At 43.8% G+C, this 17,160-nt stretch overlaps 1 protein-coding gene across 18 annotated transcripts in view; it reads right to left on the bottom strand.

Annotated features, from left to right (window-relative positions):
- Tenm2 (teneurin transmembrane protein 2) overlaps nt 1-17,160 on the bottom strand; it is a 2,558,256-nt gene that overhangs the window by 155,472 nt on the left and 2,385,624 nt on the right. For all 18 annotated transcript variants that reach the window (XM_078052148.1, XM_078052158.1, XM_078052210.1 and 15 more), the window contains one exon: nt 15,421-15,626. In XM_078052148.1, coding sequence (XP_077908274.1) covers nt 15,421-15,626 — 206 coding nt within the window. The remainder of the gene's footprint in view (nt 1-15,420; nt 15,627-17,160) is intronic.

Raw genomic sequence — 17,160 nt, 5'->3', positions numbered from 1 at the left:
ATCTACTAATTTATAGTCCATTTCCCTCCTGTTGGATATGTACTCCTGGAGAGAGACACTAGCCTGTTTTATTCAACACAGTGTCCCTAGTGCCCTGAACTGTGCCTGGAATATAGTGAGTGCTCACTGAGGATCTTGACAGATTGACTAGAAAAGACTTAGACCCAACCAATTAGACATTTGCCATAAAGTCTACAGCGACATGGTGACTCTTGGTACTACAATTCCTTGGAGGACAAAGCTCTTCTGAGAAGTGTGTTTTGGGGGCTGGGGGTGTTGTTCAGCGGTAGAGAGCTTGCCTAGCATGCATAAGGCCCTGGGTTTCATCCCTAGCATCTTCACACAAAAAGGATTTTAGGGAATTTTAGGAAACACTGTTGAGTTTCCCTCGTTTTTGTTCATTAATGCTCAGATGAGACCATGGATGAACATTTTAATGAGGCCAGGCTCTGTGCTAAGGGATTCCCATGGACTCTCCTATTTAATGTTCATAAAACTCTACTGAATACAAATTAACCCCACTTCATTTATGGGGAAACTGAGGCACAGACGTGGTATGGCTTGCAGAAAAGTTAATAAGTGGAGGATCTTCAGAAACTGAACCCTTAGCCCAGGGTCGTGGAGGTCAGTCAGCGTGCCCAGGCAACAGGGTCAGGCGGGGTATTCCTGGCCTCTCTCGTTTGCATGTGTGAGAGAGTGGTCTGTGTGTACAGATTCACCTGGTGATTTCTAAACTGGGGTTCAGAGAAAAGAAAGACCTGAAGCGCATCCCTGATTCTTGCTTTTGTTTATGTCGTGGGTGTAAAAACAGTCATTCATTTAGCAGACCTCGAGCTCCCACTTAGTGCCAGCATCAGGGATATGACATGGACAAGGATTCTGTCCTCTGGACCTGATGGTACTAAGGGAGAGGATAACATCAGGGAGTGACGAGGGCTGTGAATAAGAAATAGAGCAAATTGGACCACCCGAAAGTCCATCAGCAGGATGGAGGACAGAGAAGTGTAGTACAGGGTCCCTCCTTATCTGCACTTTGACTTTCTGTGGGTTCAGCTGTAGGCTGGAAACATTAATATTTCTCTTGATTCTTTCCAGACAGTGAGACCACATTCATATCACTTTTATTACAGCATATTGTTATAATTATTCTAGTTTATTAGTAGTTATTGCTATTCACCTCTTATCATGCCTCATTCACAAATTAAACTGCATTATAGGTATGTGACTCCAGCACAGGCTTGGCATCTAGGTGCTTAATAAATACTTGTTGAATGGATGAAGAGTTGGTAATTATTTAAAATAATCTCCAATGTCCCCTTTGTGGGTGTAACATAGGGATTAAGATTAAATAATGAGCTTTAGGGATTGATAGGAATCTATGTGGAATATCACAGTGTAAGTAGCAAATCTTTGTTTTGGGGACTGTGGAACATTGGATGGCGTTTAAATGAAGTTTTTTAAAAAAATCAGGGCTGGGGTCGTGGCTCAAGTGGTAGCACCCCCGCCTAGCATGTGTGAGGCACAGGGTTCAATTCTCAGCACAACATAAAAATAAAATAAAGATATTGTGTCTACCGAAAACTAAAAAATAAATATTAAAAAAAATCAAACACCTGCTTGACCATAGGTATGTATATACAGGAAAAAATCCATATACATAGGGCTCAGTTCTCTCCACGGCTTCAGGCATCCACTGGGGGTCTTGGTACATTTGCCTCGTGGAGCAGGGGACCAGGGACCTGTGTATATCTACCTCACTGTAGTTCTATGCAGTAAGAACAGGAATGAGCCGGGAACACATCCCTTTGAGGGAATCTCACCCACATCTTCTAAGTGAAAGAAGCCAGACAGAAGAGCACATGACTCCCAGAATAGATACACCAGGAGACACTCATCTAGTCTCCAGCTACAGAGCACCAAGGTGCAGATGCGCAGTGGCCAGGGAGCGGGCAAGGCGTGGCCAGAGCTGGGGCGGGGCCTTAGGGGCGTGGCTGGAGATGGAGTGGGGCCCTTAGGGGCGTGGCCATGCTCTGCATCAAGACTGGTGCTGCTGCTCCGGAGGATGAGCTTCTCACGTTTTAGAAATCAAAATGTTCACTGAACGAAATGCGTGCCTTGGGTAGTTTTAAAACCATACCTAAATAAAGCAGATTTAAGAAAAGCAAAGCACGACAAGGACATAAAGTGTGATGAAATATGCTGTTTTCTGTTCCTTCGCTAGGAAAGGGCTCGCTGGAGGGGTGAGTTTCAGGCAGAGGCCCCACAGAAGAGGGGAAAGTGCCAGGCGAGTATTGGTGAAGGGCGCTTCAGGAAGAGCACACATCCGCCTCAGAGGCACGGGGCTCAGCTTGGATTTGAAATGACCCTTCAAAGACCCATGTGTTCGAGGCTTAATCCCTAGCTTGGCACTACTGAGAGGTTGTGGAAACGTTAAGAGGGGTCTAGTGGTCTGCCTTCAGGTCTTTGATCTGTGCCCCCAAAGGGGACTGTGGGGCTCTTTCTCTATCGTGGGGCCTTTCCTTTCTATAAGTTGATTTGTCTCAGGTATTCCTTGCAGTAATGGAAGCTGACAAACACACAGAGGCAGGATGAGCTTGGTGTGACCCAGGGAAAGCAGGCAGGCTGATGTGGCAGGGCACAGAGTGAGCAAGAGGTTTCTGGTTACCAGACTGCAGAGGGCCCCAGCAGGACAGGTGACTGATGGCCCATCAGATATTAAATGAGCGCCTACTATGGACAAGTGAGTGGTTGAGTGCCGGGGATGTCCATCTAGAGCTTGCTCTCCAAGACAACTTCAGAGCTCCTTACAGCATGATGGGAGGCCAGAGAAGGATTTTCAGAGACCGAAAGCTCTGATAGATGGTTAAGATGAAACTCAAGTTCTTTTTGTAATAACAAGAAAGCTTCTGAATGAGAGTGTTTATGGAGCCTAACCCATACAAGGGCCCTCTGGGGTTGGCAGAGGCTTTAAAAATTTGTTGGCTGAAGATAAGCAGATTATAGGTGCTGCCAAGATGTTTCCTCCCTATGTATCAAGCTTTAAATTGTTGTTTATAAGCTCTAAAAGAGCATATTTTGTCTTTATTTTTTTTTCTCCTTTTAAAAGGAATCTATTTTGAATATCTGGGATGGGGAGGGTAAGGTAGTTGGACTGAAAAATGAACAGAAAAGGATGAAATGTCTTTAGAGAAGAATGAATGGTCACCACTACTACTACTATGTTGTACATCGCAGTTCCCTTCCTTCTCAGAGATGTTGCAGAGTGGGATCCCTAGCAGAAATGGCAAACAGGTGGGGCCCAACAAGGCTTGAACACTGCATTTCTGGGTAGGTGGCCCTTCCTGGGAATCCCTAGAGGGGCATCTGTGCTACAGCCCACCAGCCATACAAGGGCAGGGTTGGCTCTGCCTTATTCACTACTTCAGGACCTTGATCTATGGCACATACTAGGTGCTCAATAAATGCTGGAGGAGTACAATAGTGTGGCCTGTTTCCTGGCAGAATGATGTGTCTATCTGAAGAGGGGGTCTCCCTTGAGAAATGTTAATGCTCTCACATGAAATGTCTGAGAACAGGAAGAAACCATGGAAAACCACAGGTCCTGACATCTTTTCAAGACTGTCCCTGAAGCATGTAAAAGTGTACGAGCCAGGATCACAATGTGACTCTGAGCTTTATGGTGCCCGGAACATGTCAATGTCCTCTTATTGATATGTTCCTTGCCAAGGTTGTGTATCCGGCTGGAAATCTGCACCAACTCAGCCAGGGGCCCAGCCATGAAACCTCCAGAGGGCTGTCCTGCCTCGGTCACACCTGACCTGCAAAGCACGTTCAAAAGGGAAGAGCTATGACCCTGCTGGTGAGCCACGGCCAAGGAGAAGCTCTTCCTGAAAAGAAGAAGATTGCTCTGTGACACTCCTACTCAGGATCTTCATTTGTCTTCTGCTTAGAAAACAATCTTTGTCTCTTCCTTTCTCTTGTATCTTCAAGATTCAGCTTGGCAGCCCAATTCACATTAGTTAAACCGTGGAAGCAACCCAGATGCCCTTCAGTAGATGAATGGATAAAGAAACTGTGGTATATATATATACACAGTGGAATATTACTCAGCATTGAAAGAGAATAAAATCATGGCATTTGCAGGTAAATGGATGAAGCCGGAGAATATCATGCTAAGTGAAATAAGCCAATCCTAGAAAACTAAAGGCCAAGTGTTTTCTCTGATAAGCAGATGCTAATCCATAATGGAGCTGGGGGCGCCTAGGAAGAATGGAGGAACTTTGGATTGGACAAAGGGGACTGCATGGAGGGGAGTGGGTATGGGGGGTAGGGAAGATGGTTATGAAATGGATATCATTACCTGAGGCACATGTATGACTGCATGAATGGTATGACCCTACATGGTGTACAACAAGAGAAATGAAAAGTTGTGCTCCATCTGTGTGCAATGAATTGAAAGGCATTCTGCTGTCATGTATAACTAACTAGGGGGAAAAAAATTCAGCTTGGTCATCTCCCCTCATGGGTTGGAAGTCGTGGCCTATTTGTACTTCCAAACCTTTTAGTAGCGGTCATGGCTAACATTTGTTGGATAAGCCAGGCGTAGCTCAAATGACACAGCATCGGCTCCTACACACAGAGATAGCAGGATGCACACTGTCAGCCCCTTTCCCATCCCTGGAGAGCCATGTTTGGCTTGGACACAGTTGAATGCAGTGCACCCAGGAGAGGTACCCCAAACCTCTGCCCTGGGGAGGGTCCAGGAATCCCTGAGCTGAGCTGGAAGATCCTGAGCTTTGCCATTTCTGTTAGAGCCTAAAGGCCCAGCTCAGTGTGCACATCAACACTGCCTCCAGCAGAGGCCTGGCCGTTCTCCTGTGCAGCCTTCGTTGCTAGGCTACCTGCCAGGGAGGTAGACCAGTTCGATTGATTGACTGATCTCCGTGGGGCACTTACTGTTGGCTAGGCCTCATCTTAGTTATTCTCACAACACCCTGACAAGGAATAGTCCTCATCTCACGGACTGCGAAGCATCTGGAGGGACTCACCCATTAACCCTTCAGCTGCCACACGGCAGAGGTATGACTCAAACCCAGACCAGGCCGACGATGGGGTGTCCATTCTTATCCCCTGCCCTGTGCTGCACCTCAGGGTCCTCTTACTTGTCCAGTCCCCTTCTTCTTAAAGGAAAGCCACACCTTTGATCTGTGTCCACAGTACAAACCTTGAGTGAGTATTTATTGAGTACAGAAAGGGATTGATTTTAGATTTTTGTCTTCCCACAAGGTCACGCCCTCATCATGCTGCCTTTTGATCCATCCCAGGAGCAGGGTAAAAGGTATTGCTCCGTAGACCAAGCAAGACAAGTGGTGACCCCTGACAGCCTTATGGTCAAGGTCAGTGAAGCCAATGAGCATCTCGGGGCTGCCCCGGGATGCACCATGGCTGCTGTGTCAGGAGGCTGGGAGAGGGGACGTCTTGCCTCCCAGGGCCCTGCTGATGCGATTTCTTATTTACTGCACCTTCCCATCTAATTGTCTTTAGCCGACGGTTTATCACAAATGTCACATTTGGCTCTTTGCCTTCCCAAGATCAATAGGTGGGTCTCCAGGGGGCTGGTTGGGAAAATGTATCAAATACATCACCAAGGAGAGAAGGGATGGAGGATGTGTCCAGGTGCACAATGACCTCCCTGGCACCAGAGAGGAACAGAATCACAAGCCTGGGCTGGCCTCTCGAGAACCACAGTGGAAGCTTGCGCCAGCCTCAGTGTGACCCTGGGCAAGCCTGAGTGTCTGCTCCCTCATCCCCAAGTGGACACACTAAAGGCCTGGCTCTGAAGAAAGGAGGATTGGCTATTTTTTTAAAGACTATTTTTGAAGCATTTAAAATGAGTTTGTGGAAGAATATCCAGGGTTGAAAAGATTTCCCTCTCCCTTAAGCAAAGATCCAGGGTGAAAAATGACACATGTGGTTGGATTCTGTATTTGTAAAAATGATTACTAGATGTGAACAGAAAACTGGAAAATAAACTAAAATGTTAGTCTTTTCTATTTTTTTTTCCTAGCAGCACCATGTATGACTACAGAGTGACAAAAACACAAATCAATACTATCTTCTAAAAAAGCCATTGAAATTTGGTTTGTGTGGGGGCTTGGGGGATGGATACTCTGAGAAATCTGACCATGGATGCCACCATTTCTATGTGCGAGCCTGAGTCTGAGTGCTTTATAAAGGTTTTTCTCATTTGCACCTGACAATCTTGCTATGGGCACATCATATCGTCCCCATTTTACAGAAGAGGTAATGAGGCACAGAGCTGTTGAGTGACTTGTCCAAGGTCACACAGCTTTGAGGGTGGTCGTCAATGAGGGCCAGGTGGTTGGGAGTGGATTGTTTCTTTATGCCCATGCTGTCCTGTGGCTAGAATAGCTCCATCAACCTCTCACAGAAGGCTTACTTAAACATCATTTTAAAAATATGTATTTAAGTATCATTAAAAAATCATAGTTAAGCCCCACACTGATTTGATTGATATCATGGCATCTAGTTATCTGAGGATATTTGGAAAGAATACGAGGCCACTTAAACTTTGGCACTTAACGGATGGCAAACTGATTAGGACTTTATCTTGCAAAGGGAAACTCTGGTAATAAAAAGTTCATTTCGAATCATACTCAGGAAGATCTGGTTATTTCTGCAACAGTGCTGTAGTCATGAGAATGCATACTGAGTTTTCTTACATACACAAAAATGTGACACCAAACACTTCCTTCCACCTCGGCTCCATTGGTCACCAAACACATTCCATTTGCAGAGATGTCAAAGGAGGAGTACTACATGCATCTTAGAATCAATGGGAGACACACAAACAATACAGGAGGACTTCAGCCTGACCAGCCCAGCACAGCTAGAGGGACATGTCTGTAAGCACGGTGACATCTTCATTCCATCCCCAGTATCTCTTCTTAAAATGTTTCCATAATCATCCTCTTGAAAGTGCGGATCTCTCCACCTTCCCTGTTCATTTCTCTGCTTGTGATCCACTGGGCACCCTCAGCCAGACCCACAGGGGCCAAGGCTTCTGTCCTGATCCATTCCAGAGACTTTCCAAAGGACTTTCATTGGCTCTTAACAATTATTGGTTTTGGCGTGAGCTGTGATCTTACGATGTGGTTTACATTGATGCTGATGCTGCTGGATATGACTGGATACCAGGACAGGGTGTCTGATTGCTATGCCCAAGGGCTGCTTTGTGACCCCAATCTGTCTTCATCTGTGAAGTGGGGGTGCTACAATAGAATGGACCTCATAGGGCTGACAGAAGGGCAAACTAAGGCAACACACATGGCTGGTCCTGGGACACAGCAGCCCTCAGTAGTGACGCCCGGGGTGGTACCATTCTGTTGTGGGCAGAGATGCTGGTGTTAAATGGGGAGACTCTCTGAGTACAGAGTAGTTTCATAAGCGGCCAGATGAATGACAAATGAACATTGGTTTCTTATCAGTATTTTTCTTCCTTGCAAAAAACACTCTCACTGAGAAAGGCTTCAGTGGACCTCTTGGAAGCTCTTAATTTTGTGAAGATATTGGAACAAAGCTTTTCCCAACATCTTTGAACATAGCTTCGAACTTCTGTAACTGTCACTTATTAGGAAACCTAAAGATCTGCACTGGGCTCCTTTTTGAATTCAGCCTGATGTGCGTCTGCTCAGATAAAGTCACGCAAGCGAGGATCTCGTGGATCTTGTTCAAGCAGAAGCCCAGGCTCATCATGTCAGGGTGTAAAACCAGGAGTGGAATTCCCAATGATGGTGAAACGGTCCCCAAAAGGAGATTATTATTAGTTTTTTAAAAGAGTGTTTCAAAATTTGGGTACAACTCCTCTCCTTTTAAATCTAAGACAAGGAACCTGAGCAGTTGTCAGATATTTTAAGTGACTTAACCTTGAAACAATTATTTTCTCTCACTTCTCTTTCAAGCTGTGGATCAATTTAATTGAAGAGTCTCCACAGCTCGTAAAAGAAACGATTAAAGAAAATGCCGTTGCTATTCACAACTACTTAAATATATTCATTATGATTTTTCCCCCCTCAAAACTGGGCAAAGAAAACAAGGTATATAAATCAATTAAATCTTGAGAGTGACTGAGATTACAGTCATTATCTAGATCCCCCCACCGCTTGTTTTACTTAAGATGGCTCAGCCGTGGCACGGATTCGCTTTTGGTAAAGAGAGATTGTAAAAAATTAAGAGGAGTTTGGAGAATATGGGAGCAAATACCCATGCTTCAGCAACTTAAATGAACAAATGTTCAGATCTTGTTGTGTTTGCTTCCTGTGTGGGTCCATGTGTCAGTCTTGGGGGTCGGGGCAGGGGAGACTACCTTAACTTCAGTACCTTACTATAGAGTAAAATAAGTTCTCCAACAACCTAACCCCTAGTCCTATTCTCCTCTCTGTAGCTACATCCACATGCACTGTCTAGGGGTTCTACATCCATGGATTAAGCAAGCCATCTGCAGATTGGAAATATGTGGGGAAAAAAATCACATCTAAATTGCACATGCACATTTTTTTTTTCCTTGTCACTAGTTCCTAAACAATACAGTGTAACAATTTACTCAGCATTTGTACCGAAATGTATTATATGTCATCTCCAGATGGCTTAAAGTCTCGGGAAGGGAGTTCTAGGCACATATTGTGCCATTTTATGTAGGAGACTTGAATGTCCTCGGGTTTTGATATTCTGGAACCAATCCCCCACGGAATTGAGAAATGGCGCGCGTGCGCACACACACACACACGCACACACAGACATGCGTGCATACATACAAACATGCATGTACAGAGATTAACATAACGATGTGGACCTTATATAAATGCTATGTTAATAAACTGTCACTGTTTTTTGTTTTACACCCGGGGTTCTACATAATATTTCACTTGAAGATGAAGCTCCTTCTTTGCTCAGAGTATTGCAAGCAGCTGACCTTGGCACCCCCAAGACTATATTCAGTCTAATCAGGAGATAGGGTGCAGCCCCTGACACATTCTCTTTTCTTTCTTTCTTTCTTTCTCCTTTTTAGGTGTGGTCTTGCTAAGTCACCCAGGCTGGCCTTGAACTTGTGATTCTACCTCAGCCCCCCACCTAGTTGGGATGACAGGATCCATGACCATGCTTGGCTTTTTCTCTTCCCTGTCCTGAGTGCCATGAACCCAAGCATTGCCCCTCTCGGGAAACCCTCAGCACCCTCCCAGTGCACACCCCTTAACACCAGGTCTCCCGTCAATCTCCAGTGTCTCAGGAGGTTTCTCTGAGCTCTCCGGAGGCTGCCCTCTGATTTGGACCGCTGTCAGGATGCCATCAGATAATCATAACGGGATCCACTGAGAAAGTCCTTTCCAAAATCCCTTTCAGTCTGCCAGAGAGGAATCCAATTGGTTTTGCAAGATCTTTCTCTGTATTTTAAGGTCTTTTGGAAAAAAATGTTTTCAAAAAATACGCTTTTAAAGGTATGCCTCCCTTCAAAATGAAGTTGAACACCGCCTTAGGGACTTCGACAGATTGCCACAGGATGTGCTGTGTGAGTGGACAGCAGGCTCTTGACCTTGGCTCCATCTTGAACTTCGTTGGAATGAGAGGTCCAGGAGAGCTGACCTACTAGTATCTGGGCACTGGAAGGGTAGAGAGACAACGGCAGGCTGATAGTCAGGACAGCTGGACACTGTGGGTCCCAGGAACCCTGTCAGTCCCACCTCTGGCTGAAGCCATGTACAGATTTACTTAGCAGGGCAAGAAAGAAGGGGACAAGAAGAGAAAGAGTTTCTTTTCCAATCATGCTGTGCAGTGGGAAGGGAAAAACTGGAGCTGGCTAAGCCAATGCCACAAATCGCCACCTATGAATGTGCTCTGAAGAAATGTCATTTAGGAGAATCTGCTGATGAGGACAAACGGGAAATGCTTGGAGCTCATTCAGTCCAAGTTCACAAGTACCTCATGTGCCATATTTGCATATCTTTGGTCTGATCCTGGGGCAATTTGTGGTCTCTGAAGCAGCTCCCTGCCATTGGTGGCTGTGTTTCATGTGTGAATAGTTTTGCTTCCTGTCTTGTAGAAGCAGCCTCCCGTAGTAAATTAGGGGTTGACAGCGTCTATCTTACTACCATGTAGTCCCTCGTACCTCCACTTACTGGGAGCTGTCAGAACTCCGGGGCCCACCCTCCGTCTCTAAGTTGCTGCTGAAAGTCACTGGGCTCCTGGCTCCATCAGTCTGAGTGATGAAATAGGCATTTTTAATATTTGCTAAATAGAATTGCAGAGAAGGTGAAGTCCCGGCAGGGCTCCCAAGCGGTAACTGCATCTTGTTGTCTCAGGTTAATCATGTACCTAATTTGCCGATTATTGACTTGTTCTCGCAAAGGGTTTTACTTGGCTTGACATATCAGCAGCAATCAGTGAGGAACTGTCAAGCAAACTTGCTCACTGCCTTAACCACCCAAGATTCCGACTTGCAGCAATAGCCTCTGAGATTTCCTTTGATGCCTAGAACACTGTAGCCAGGTCAGATTATTATTTTTTTCCCCCCAGTTTGACCGATTTCCTTTCTACAACCAGAGTTCAGCAAATCTGACAGTTTGTAGGATTTCAAATATTTGGTAAGATGCGCTAGACTGCTGCTGTACACACATCATCCTCCTAAGAATTCAAGTTGGTAGGCTAAGAATGGCTCAAGACTGACTTTTTTTTTTGACTGTGTCTTAAAAAACGCAATGCAGAGTGTCAAAATGTTGCATTTAAAACACAATGTAATATCTACCTTTCAAACTGACAAGGCTTCAAAATTGGTAATACCTATTTTATGCAAGGGTTCAAGTAAATGAAATGGGCACTAGACAACGCTGCCGGTGGGTAGGAGTATAAATGGTGCAATCTTTCAGGACAATTTAGCAATATGAATAAAACCCATAAGGGTTTATTTTTAGGACACGGATTGAGGAGGCAAAGACCAGCCACGAGGACAGGTATCATAGAATTTTATGTGTAAGTCATTAGGGATTTTTCATTGATATTTCTGGTGTTCTTCCTTCCAGGGACATCTTTAGATTGTACTTCCTGCTCCATTGAAGTTAGGAGGTGACTCGCTTTGGTTAATATGAGAAAGACTTCAAAGTTTATATGTCATTTCCAAACAAAATTCATCAGGAATTGGTGTACAGAGGAGCTGGTGATATTCCGGATAGTGAAGCCTCTGTTGGTTTGTGTCCTTGAATGAGGTCCACCTTGAGCAAAGTCCTAATGAACTGAAGAGGAATGTGAACCACTCAGAGCTAGTGACATTCGAGTCTGGGCAGTTCTGAGTTGGGGCTCCTATGTGCAATTTGGGGGCTTAACAGTATTTCTGGCTCTACCCCAGGATGCCGGTAATGATCTCCTCCCAGTTGTGACAACTCCCAAAAGTTTCAAATATTGCCAAATGACCTGGGGATGGGATTGGGTATAGGCCAAAGAGCCCTGGATACACAGTAAACAAGAAATTGCCCTAGTTATTGTAAGCCACCAAGATTCTCAGACTGTGTTTTAGTGCAGTGGATTTTTTAAAAAACAGCAAAAACAATACATTAACATTTAGCCAAAGGGGACTATTTTGAAATGTGGGTACTTTTACTTTCTTCTTTGGATGCTAAAATTTTTCTGCAATACAGATATAGTTTGTTCTTTAGTAAGAAGAAAATAACTAGAAAATTAATTTATTTTAGAAGTCTATATTTACATAATTGCCTATCTATATACAGTGCTTGTTAGGGTTACATATACTGTTTTTTTTTTTTTTTTGAGGTGCTGGGGATCAAACCCAAGTCCTCACACATGATATGCAAGTGCTCTATCACTGAGCTAAACCCCTAGCACCCAATTTTTAAATGCATAATGAATCACTTGTATATAATATCTTCTTTCACTGTGTTGGTTTATAAAGTGCTTTCTCATTCTATCTTTGTTGTTATGTAATCACAACAATGTCCCAAGGCTTAGGTGACAGGTAGAGAAGGAGACCAAGGCCATGGCAGGTTGAGGGACACATCCAAGGTCACCTGGCTACTGTGAGGCAGGGATACATTCAGCAGTGCTCTCTTTAGCTCCAGGAATTCCTCTCCTAGACCATGTTGCCTCTGTATCTTTTGTAAAAAACCAGTTTCAAAAACTCAGCTGGGACTGGTTCTGATTCTTGGGAAATTTAAGCAGGTAAAAAAGGATTCTCCTCTGTACTTAATATCCTTGGACAAGGATACTAAACCTTATAGGCATTTGGTCAGAGCATGAGACTCTGTAAAATTTAAACATAACCATTTCATACAACACAGCCAACGGAATCCCCCCTCCCCGTCTCCTCCGCCCTCTCCAGCTCACATGAGTCACCTTGGCTAGACTGCCAATCCCCATAGAACTTATGTTCCTTGATAGGATATGCCAATAGAAATGAGAAATTCTATAATAGTTTGAGACGTGAGTGAGTCACCTATCTCTGTGAAGAGCTAAGCACCGTCTCCTCCAGGAAATGTAGCTCATCAAATGGACATGAACACAAGTAATGGCAGGGAATGAATTTGGGGATGTGGAAGGAGGTGTTTTCTTTTTTCCTTTCTTTTCTTAAGTGGCGCCCCTATATTGTACCTGTCTTGTGCATTTCAGAGTATCTGCACTGTGCCTCGCTTCGGTGACCCCCGATATACCCTGAATTCCTAAATTGGCAGCTCCACCGAAACCCCAGCAAGCATCCGTCTATGCCTATTCATTTCCCTCCCCTTGAGATGTGTGATGAGACTGTCCCTGGAGCTATTTTGAGAGGATGATCACTAGAACAATCACCAGGTTGGCAGGAGATGGACAGTGTGGTACAGCCACAAAAGAAAAAAAGACATTGTCACTAAGGACTGGACTCCTGATTGTCAAAGCAGCAGGGAAACGGGGTGGAGTGTGCTCCTGCCCGCTGTCCACCATCAGTCAGCTGCAGTGTCTTGACTTGTCTTGCTGTAATTATTGGTTTTTCCAAGACTCTCTTTGCCAAAAGCATGCAAAAGAAGGGGGAAGGAGAGTGCTTTAAAACAATGTAGGGAGGAATTGTTTCCCCAGCATAGTTTTCTTGCAGTCTGAGAGGAAAGTTATGCTCAGCTGTGCCCAGAGGCATGTTCGTGCTCACCTGAATCCTGCCAATAAGCACATCTCACCACTGCAAACCCTGCATGAGGCTCCAGCAGAATCACTGGAGCCTGAAGGTCAAGGAAACCACCGAACAGTCTGCATAACTTCCCAGAGCAGCACCCTGCTGCCCCGCCAGAAGCTACAACAATGCCCCTGGGACTCCTTTCTGCTGAATTCCTGTCTTTTTCTGGGTGAGAATCTCTGTGGAGAGCAGATGTGATTTCTGTCTGAGGAGCTCTTCTCGGTCAGGGGCTGTGTTAACTCATCTCTGGATAATCAGTGCCTAGCCCAATAAATATCTTTGTGGATGGATGGATGGAGGACTCATTGATTACCATTTTACACATTGGTCCCTATAGCATGGGCTGTGTAGGGTAATAAAAACGTACACAGCCCTCCCTGCTCAAAAACGAAAGAGTCCTTTGAGTCCTCATATTGATCATTTCAGGCTATAAAAATGGGATTGCAAATAAGTTTCATCTTGAGAGTCAACACTGGTCGATTGGTAGTGGCTGCCTGGAGAGTTATGTCAGAGGTATTTGTGCACTGGGTCCAGTGAGGAAAAGTACTGTCATTGATTAGCAATGCCTGCCACAAGCTAAGGACAAGGAAAGGGTGGCCCGATAGCCTCACATTTGCCATGGTTTTAAAGCCTTAAATTCTTCCAATTGAATTTTCTAGATGAGTACCTTTCCAATACATGTCAAAGTCAGCTTCAACTGGATATACAGGTGTTCCCTCTCTACTGGTGTTTTTTCTTAATGTGCTTTATGTTTTGCTGGATTCGAGGGTAAACAAGGAAGAGAAAAGCACGTGGCTTGTCTCAGGACATGTAATTATTCCTGGAAAAGAAAACCTAGCTAGACAGGTGTTCAATCACCCAAATGGCATGTGTAATAAAATTTCTACCAGGACAAATTAAACAAGACTTAAGAGAGAAAAAAAAAAGTAACCCACAATATAATCTAGTCTTCTTATTTTTGGTACTGGGAATAATCTCAGCTTCACAATGCTAAGGACTTCCCAAGGAATTGAGCAGGGGTCCAATCAGAAACCACTATGGAATCTTGATTTGTTACATAAATTCCCATAGACAGTAGAATGTTGCCAAGTGATGTTTCAATGAATGAACTCAATAACAAAGAATCCAAAATTAACCTGCAGGGCTAGCAAAGCTAGCTTCACCAGATAGGGATGTTACCTTTTTAAAAAATATATATGATTTCTGTAACAAAAGTGTCCCTATTTTATAATTCAGAAGTTCTAGTACATTCACTGTTATGCCATCATGCCAGCCACCCAATATCAGAGCATGTCCATCATCCTAGGCAAGAAATTCCATCCCTATTAACAGTCAGTCCAATACTCTGGTAAACACGAATCCACCAATCTTCTGCTTTATGGACTTGCCTATTCTGAACAGTTCATATAAGCGGAATCACACAATATGCGGCTTTTTGTATCTGCCTCTTTTCCACTAAGCATAGTGTTTTCAAAGTTCATGCATGTTGTAGCTTGAAATAATGTTCCATTCCTTTCTATATCTGAATAATCTTCCATTGTATGGCTATGTCACATTTTTTTTCTATCCATTCACCACTTGGACATTAGAGTTGATTATACTTTTTGGCTGTTCTGATAATACTGCAATATCCATTGGCATATATTTTATAGAAAACAAAGTCTTGCCGGGCATGGTGGTACATGCCTGTAATCCCAGCAGCTCAGGGGGCTGAGGCGGGAGAATTGCAAGTTCAAAATCAGCCTCAGCAATTTAGCAAGGCCATTAGCAATTTAGCAAGATCCTGTCTCAAAATAAAAAAACATTTAAAATAGGGGTGGGGATATGGCTTAGTCATAAAGCACCCTGGGTTCAATCCCTGTACCAAAATAAGTAAATAAGTAAGTAAGTAAATAAATAAATACATAAATAAATAAAACAAATAATAATATTTTCAATTCTCTTTGGACACATAGTAGATGTGGCATTGCTAGGTCATTTGGTTATCCCATGTTTAACTTTGGGAGCATTGTCAACCTCTTTTCAGGATTGAAACACCATTTTCATGGCTCCTGGCAATTTACAGGGTTCCCGCTCTCTATACTTTTGTCATGCCTGTTACTGTCCAGGCTTTAATGAGAGGTGTCCCCGTGGGTGTAAAGTGGCATGTGCATATGCATACATTTTTAAACACATAGTTACACGGAACCTGGCCATACCTGGGCATGCGATGGTGGGAGTCCCCTTCTTATATAAACACCAAAGAGAGCGTCCTTGCCCAGGGAGATGTTGAACTTTAAGAACTGAGGCTGACTGATGTGAATCTGTGACCTCCAGAACACCCCCGGCGGGACTTCCTGTGTCACCCGCCGACCAACTTCGGCTTCACCACTGTCTATGCTGCTGTTTTTCAATGACCAGGGCACTGGAAAACAGGAAGAGACATTGAGTCAGTGACAACTATATACATTAGTCGGCTCTACATTTCTGTTTAATATGTCAGAATTATTTGTTTCAATATTAAGATTAAACATATGGCAAGAGTCTCTTGAAGTCACAGCTAAAACATTGAGGTTAAGTAACAAAGCTATAAACTCATATCCCAGAGCATCTAAAATCTTGGCACAAGACTTTCTAAAAATTCTGTGATTACTTTTACCGATAAAATATAATAAGATCTGGAGTCAGATAAGTACATGTGAAGCTTTCAACCACCCCAATATGTCTGGAATGCAAAAATTATCAACAGGGAAAGGGGGAGGGTGACGTTAAGATGGCTCCATATTTAATTCCTGCAGACTTTCACATTATTCTTTCAAGCACAAATAGGTCCAATAATGACACATTGGACAAAAAAAAATCAGTACAAATAAATAAAATAACTCAGAAGAAAATGGAGGGCTGATGGGAAGCTGAGCCCGTACTGAGTTAACTCTTTCTCAGCGAATTACAGGGAGGGGTCTGAGATACGTGGAGAAGCCATGCCTCTCTCGGGAACATCTCCACATCTCCGCTACATTATTGGAAATTGCTTTTATTGAAAATACCAGTTGCCTATACTCAGCATCCTTTTGATCTTTAATAACAGGAGTTTGAGAAATAATCGGTTTTGAAAGAGGTGTCTTCGTAACTGTGAACTAGCTGTGTCTCCTACATTTCTGACGGTGATTTCCTTTACCACCACGGAATTGTGTAAAGCTGGGAATTGCTAATAGTTGCTCAAGAAAAGGGAGTGGGGCTGGGGCTGTAGCTCAGTGGTAGAGCGCTTGCCTTGCACGTGTGAGGCCCTGGGTTCGATCCTCAGCACCACATAAAAATAAATAAATAAAGATATTGTGTCCATCTATAAGTAAAAAAAGTATTAAAAAAAAAAAAGAAAAGAGAGAGAGAGTGCTTTATATTCCTTATCTCCCAAATGGGAAAAACTTAGTCAGAAATCTGTAGTGTAGAGGTCAATTGCAAGGATTTCAAATGGATTTTGAGCTTTGATGGGACATATAAAACACATATCTTATCACCCGCCTATCTTCTTCAGAACTTCTAAACCAAGTGAAGACCAACAGAAAGAATGAAAGTCGTTCTGTGTCAAGGGTCTTTCTCCTCTGGGTATTGGTCACCGAGGTGGCCCTGCAGCTTGGACACCTTTTCTAACCTGAGTGTGGAGGAATTTCCTCTCTGTAATGTTTAGAATCTTGAAAATATTTGTTCACATCTGGTCACCACACATTGCAAAGGGTTTGGGATGGTCAGGAGAAATGATAAAATCCACAAAGACCAGTGTGTAAGGTGAACAAACTCGTCCACCTCTGCAGAGCTTGCTCCGCTGCTATCTCGATACAGCATTAACACAAGACTCATGTGATCTTGGCCTTGGTTTTCCCATCATAAAATAGAAAGGTGACATTTTTAGTCTCGGAAGCTCTTGCATATCTAAATTAAAAAAAAAAAACCACAGAGTG

Source organism: Ictidomys tridecemlineatus, chromosome 1, assembly GCF_052094955.1.
Source record: "Ictidomys tridecemlineatus isolate mIctTri1 chromosome 1, mIctTri1.hap1, whole genome shotgun sequence".
NCBI classification, from domain to species: domain Eukaryota; kingdom Metazoa; phylum Chordata; class Mammalia; order Rodentia; family Sciuridae; genus Ictidomys; species Ictidomys tridecemlineatus.
Note: the sequence above shows the minus strand (reverse complement) of the source record. Positions and strands in the feature narration are given on the sequence as shown.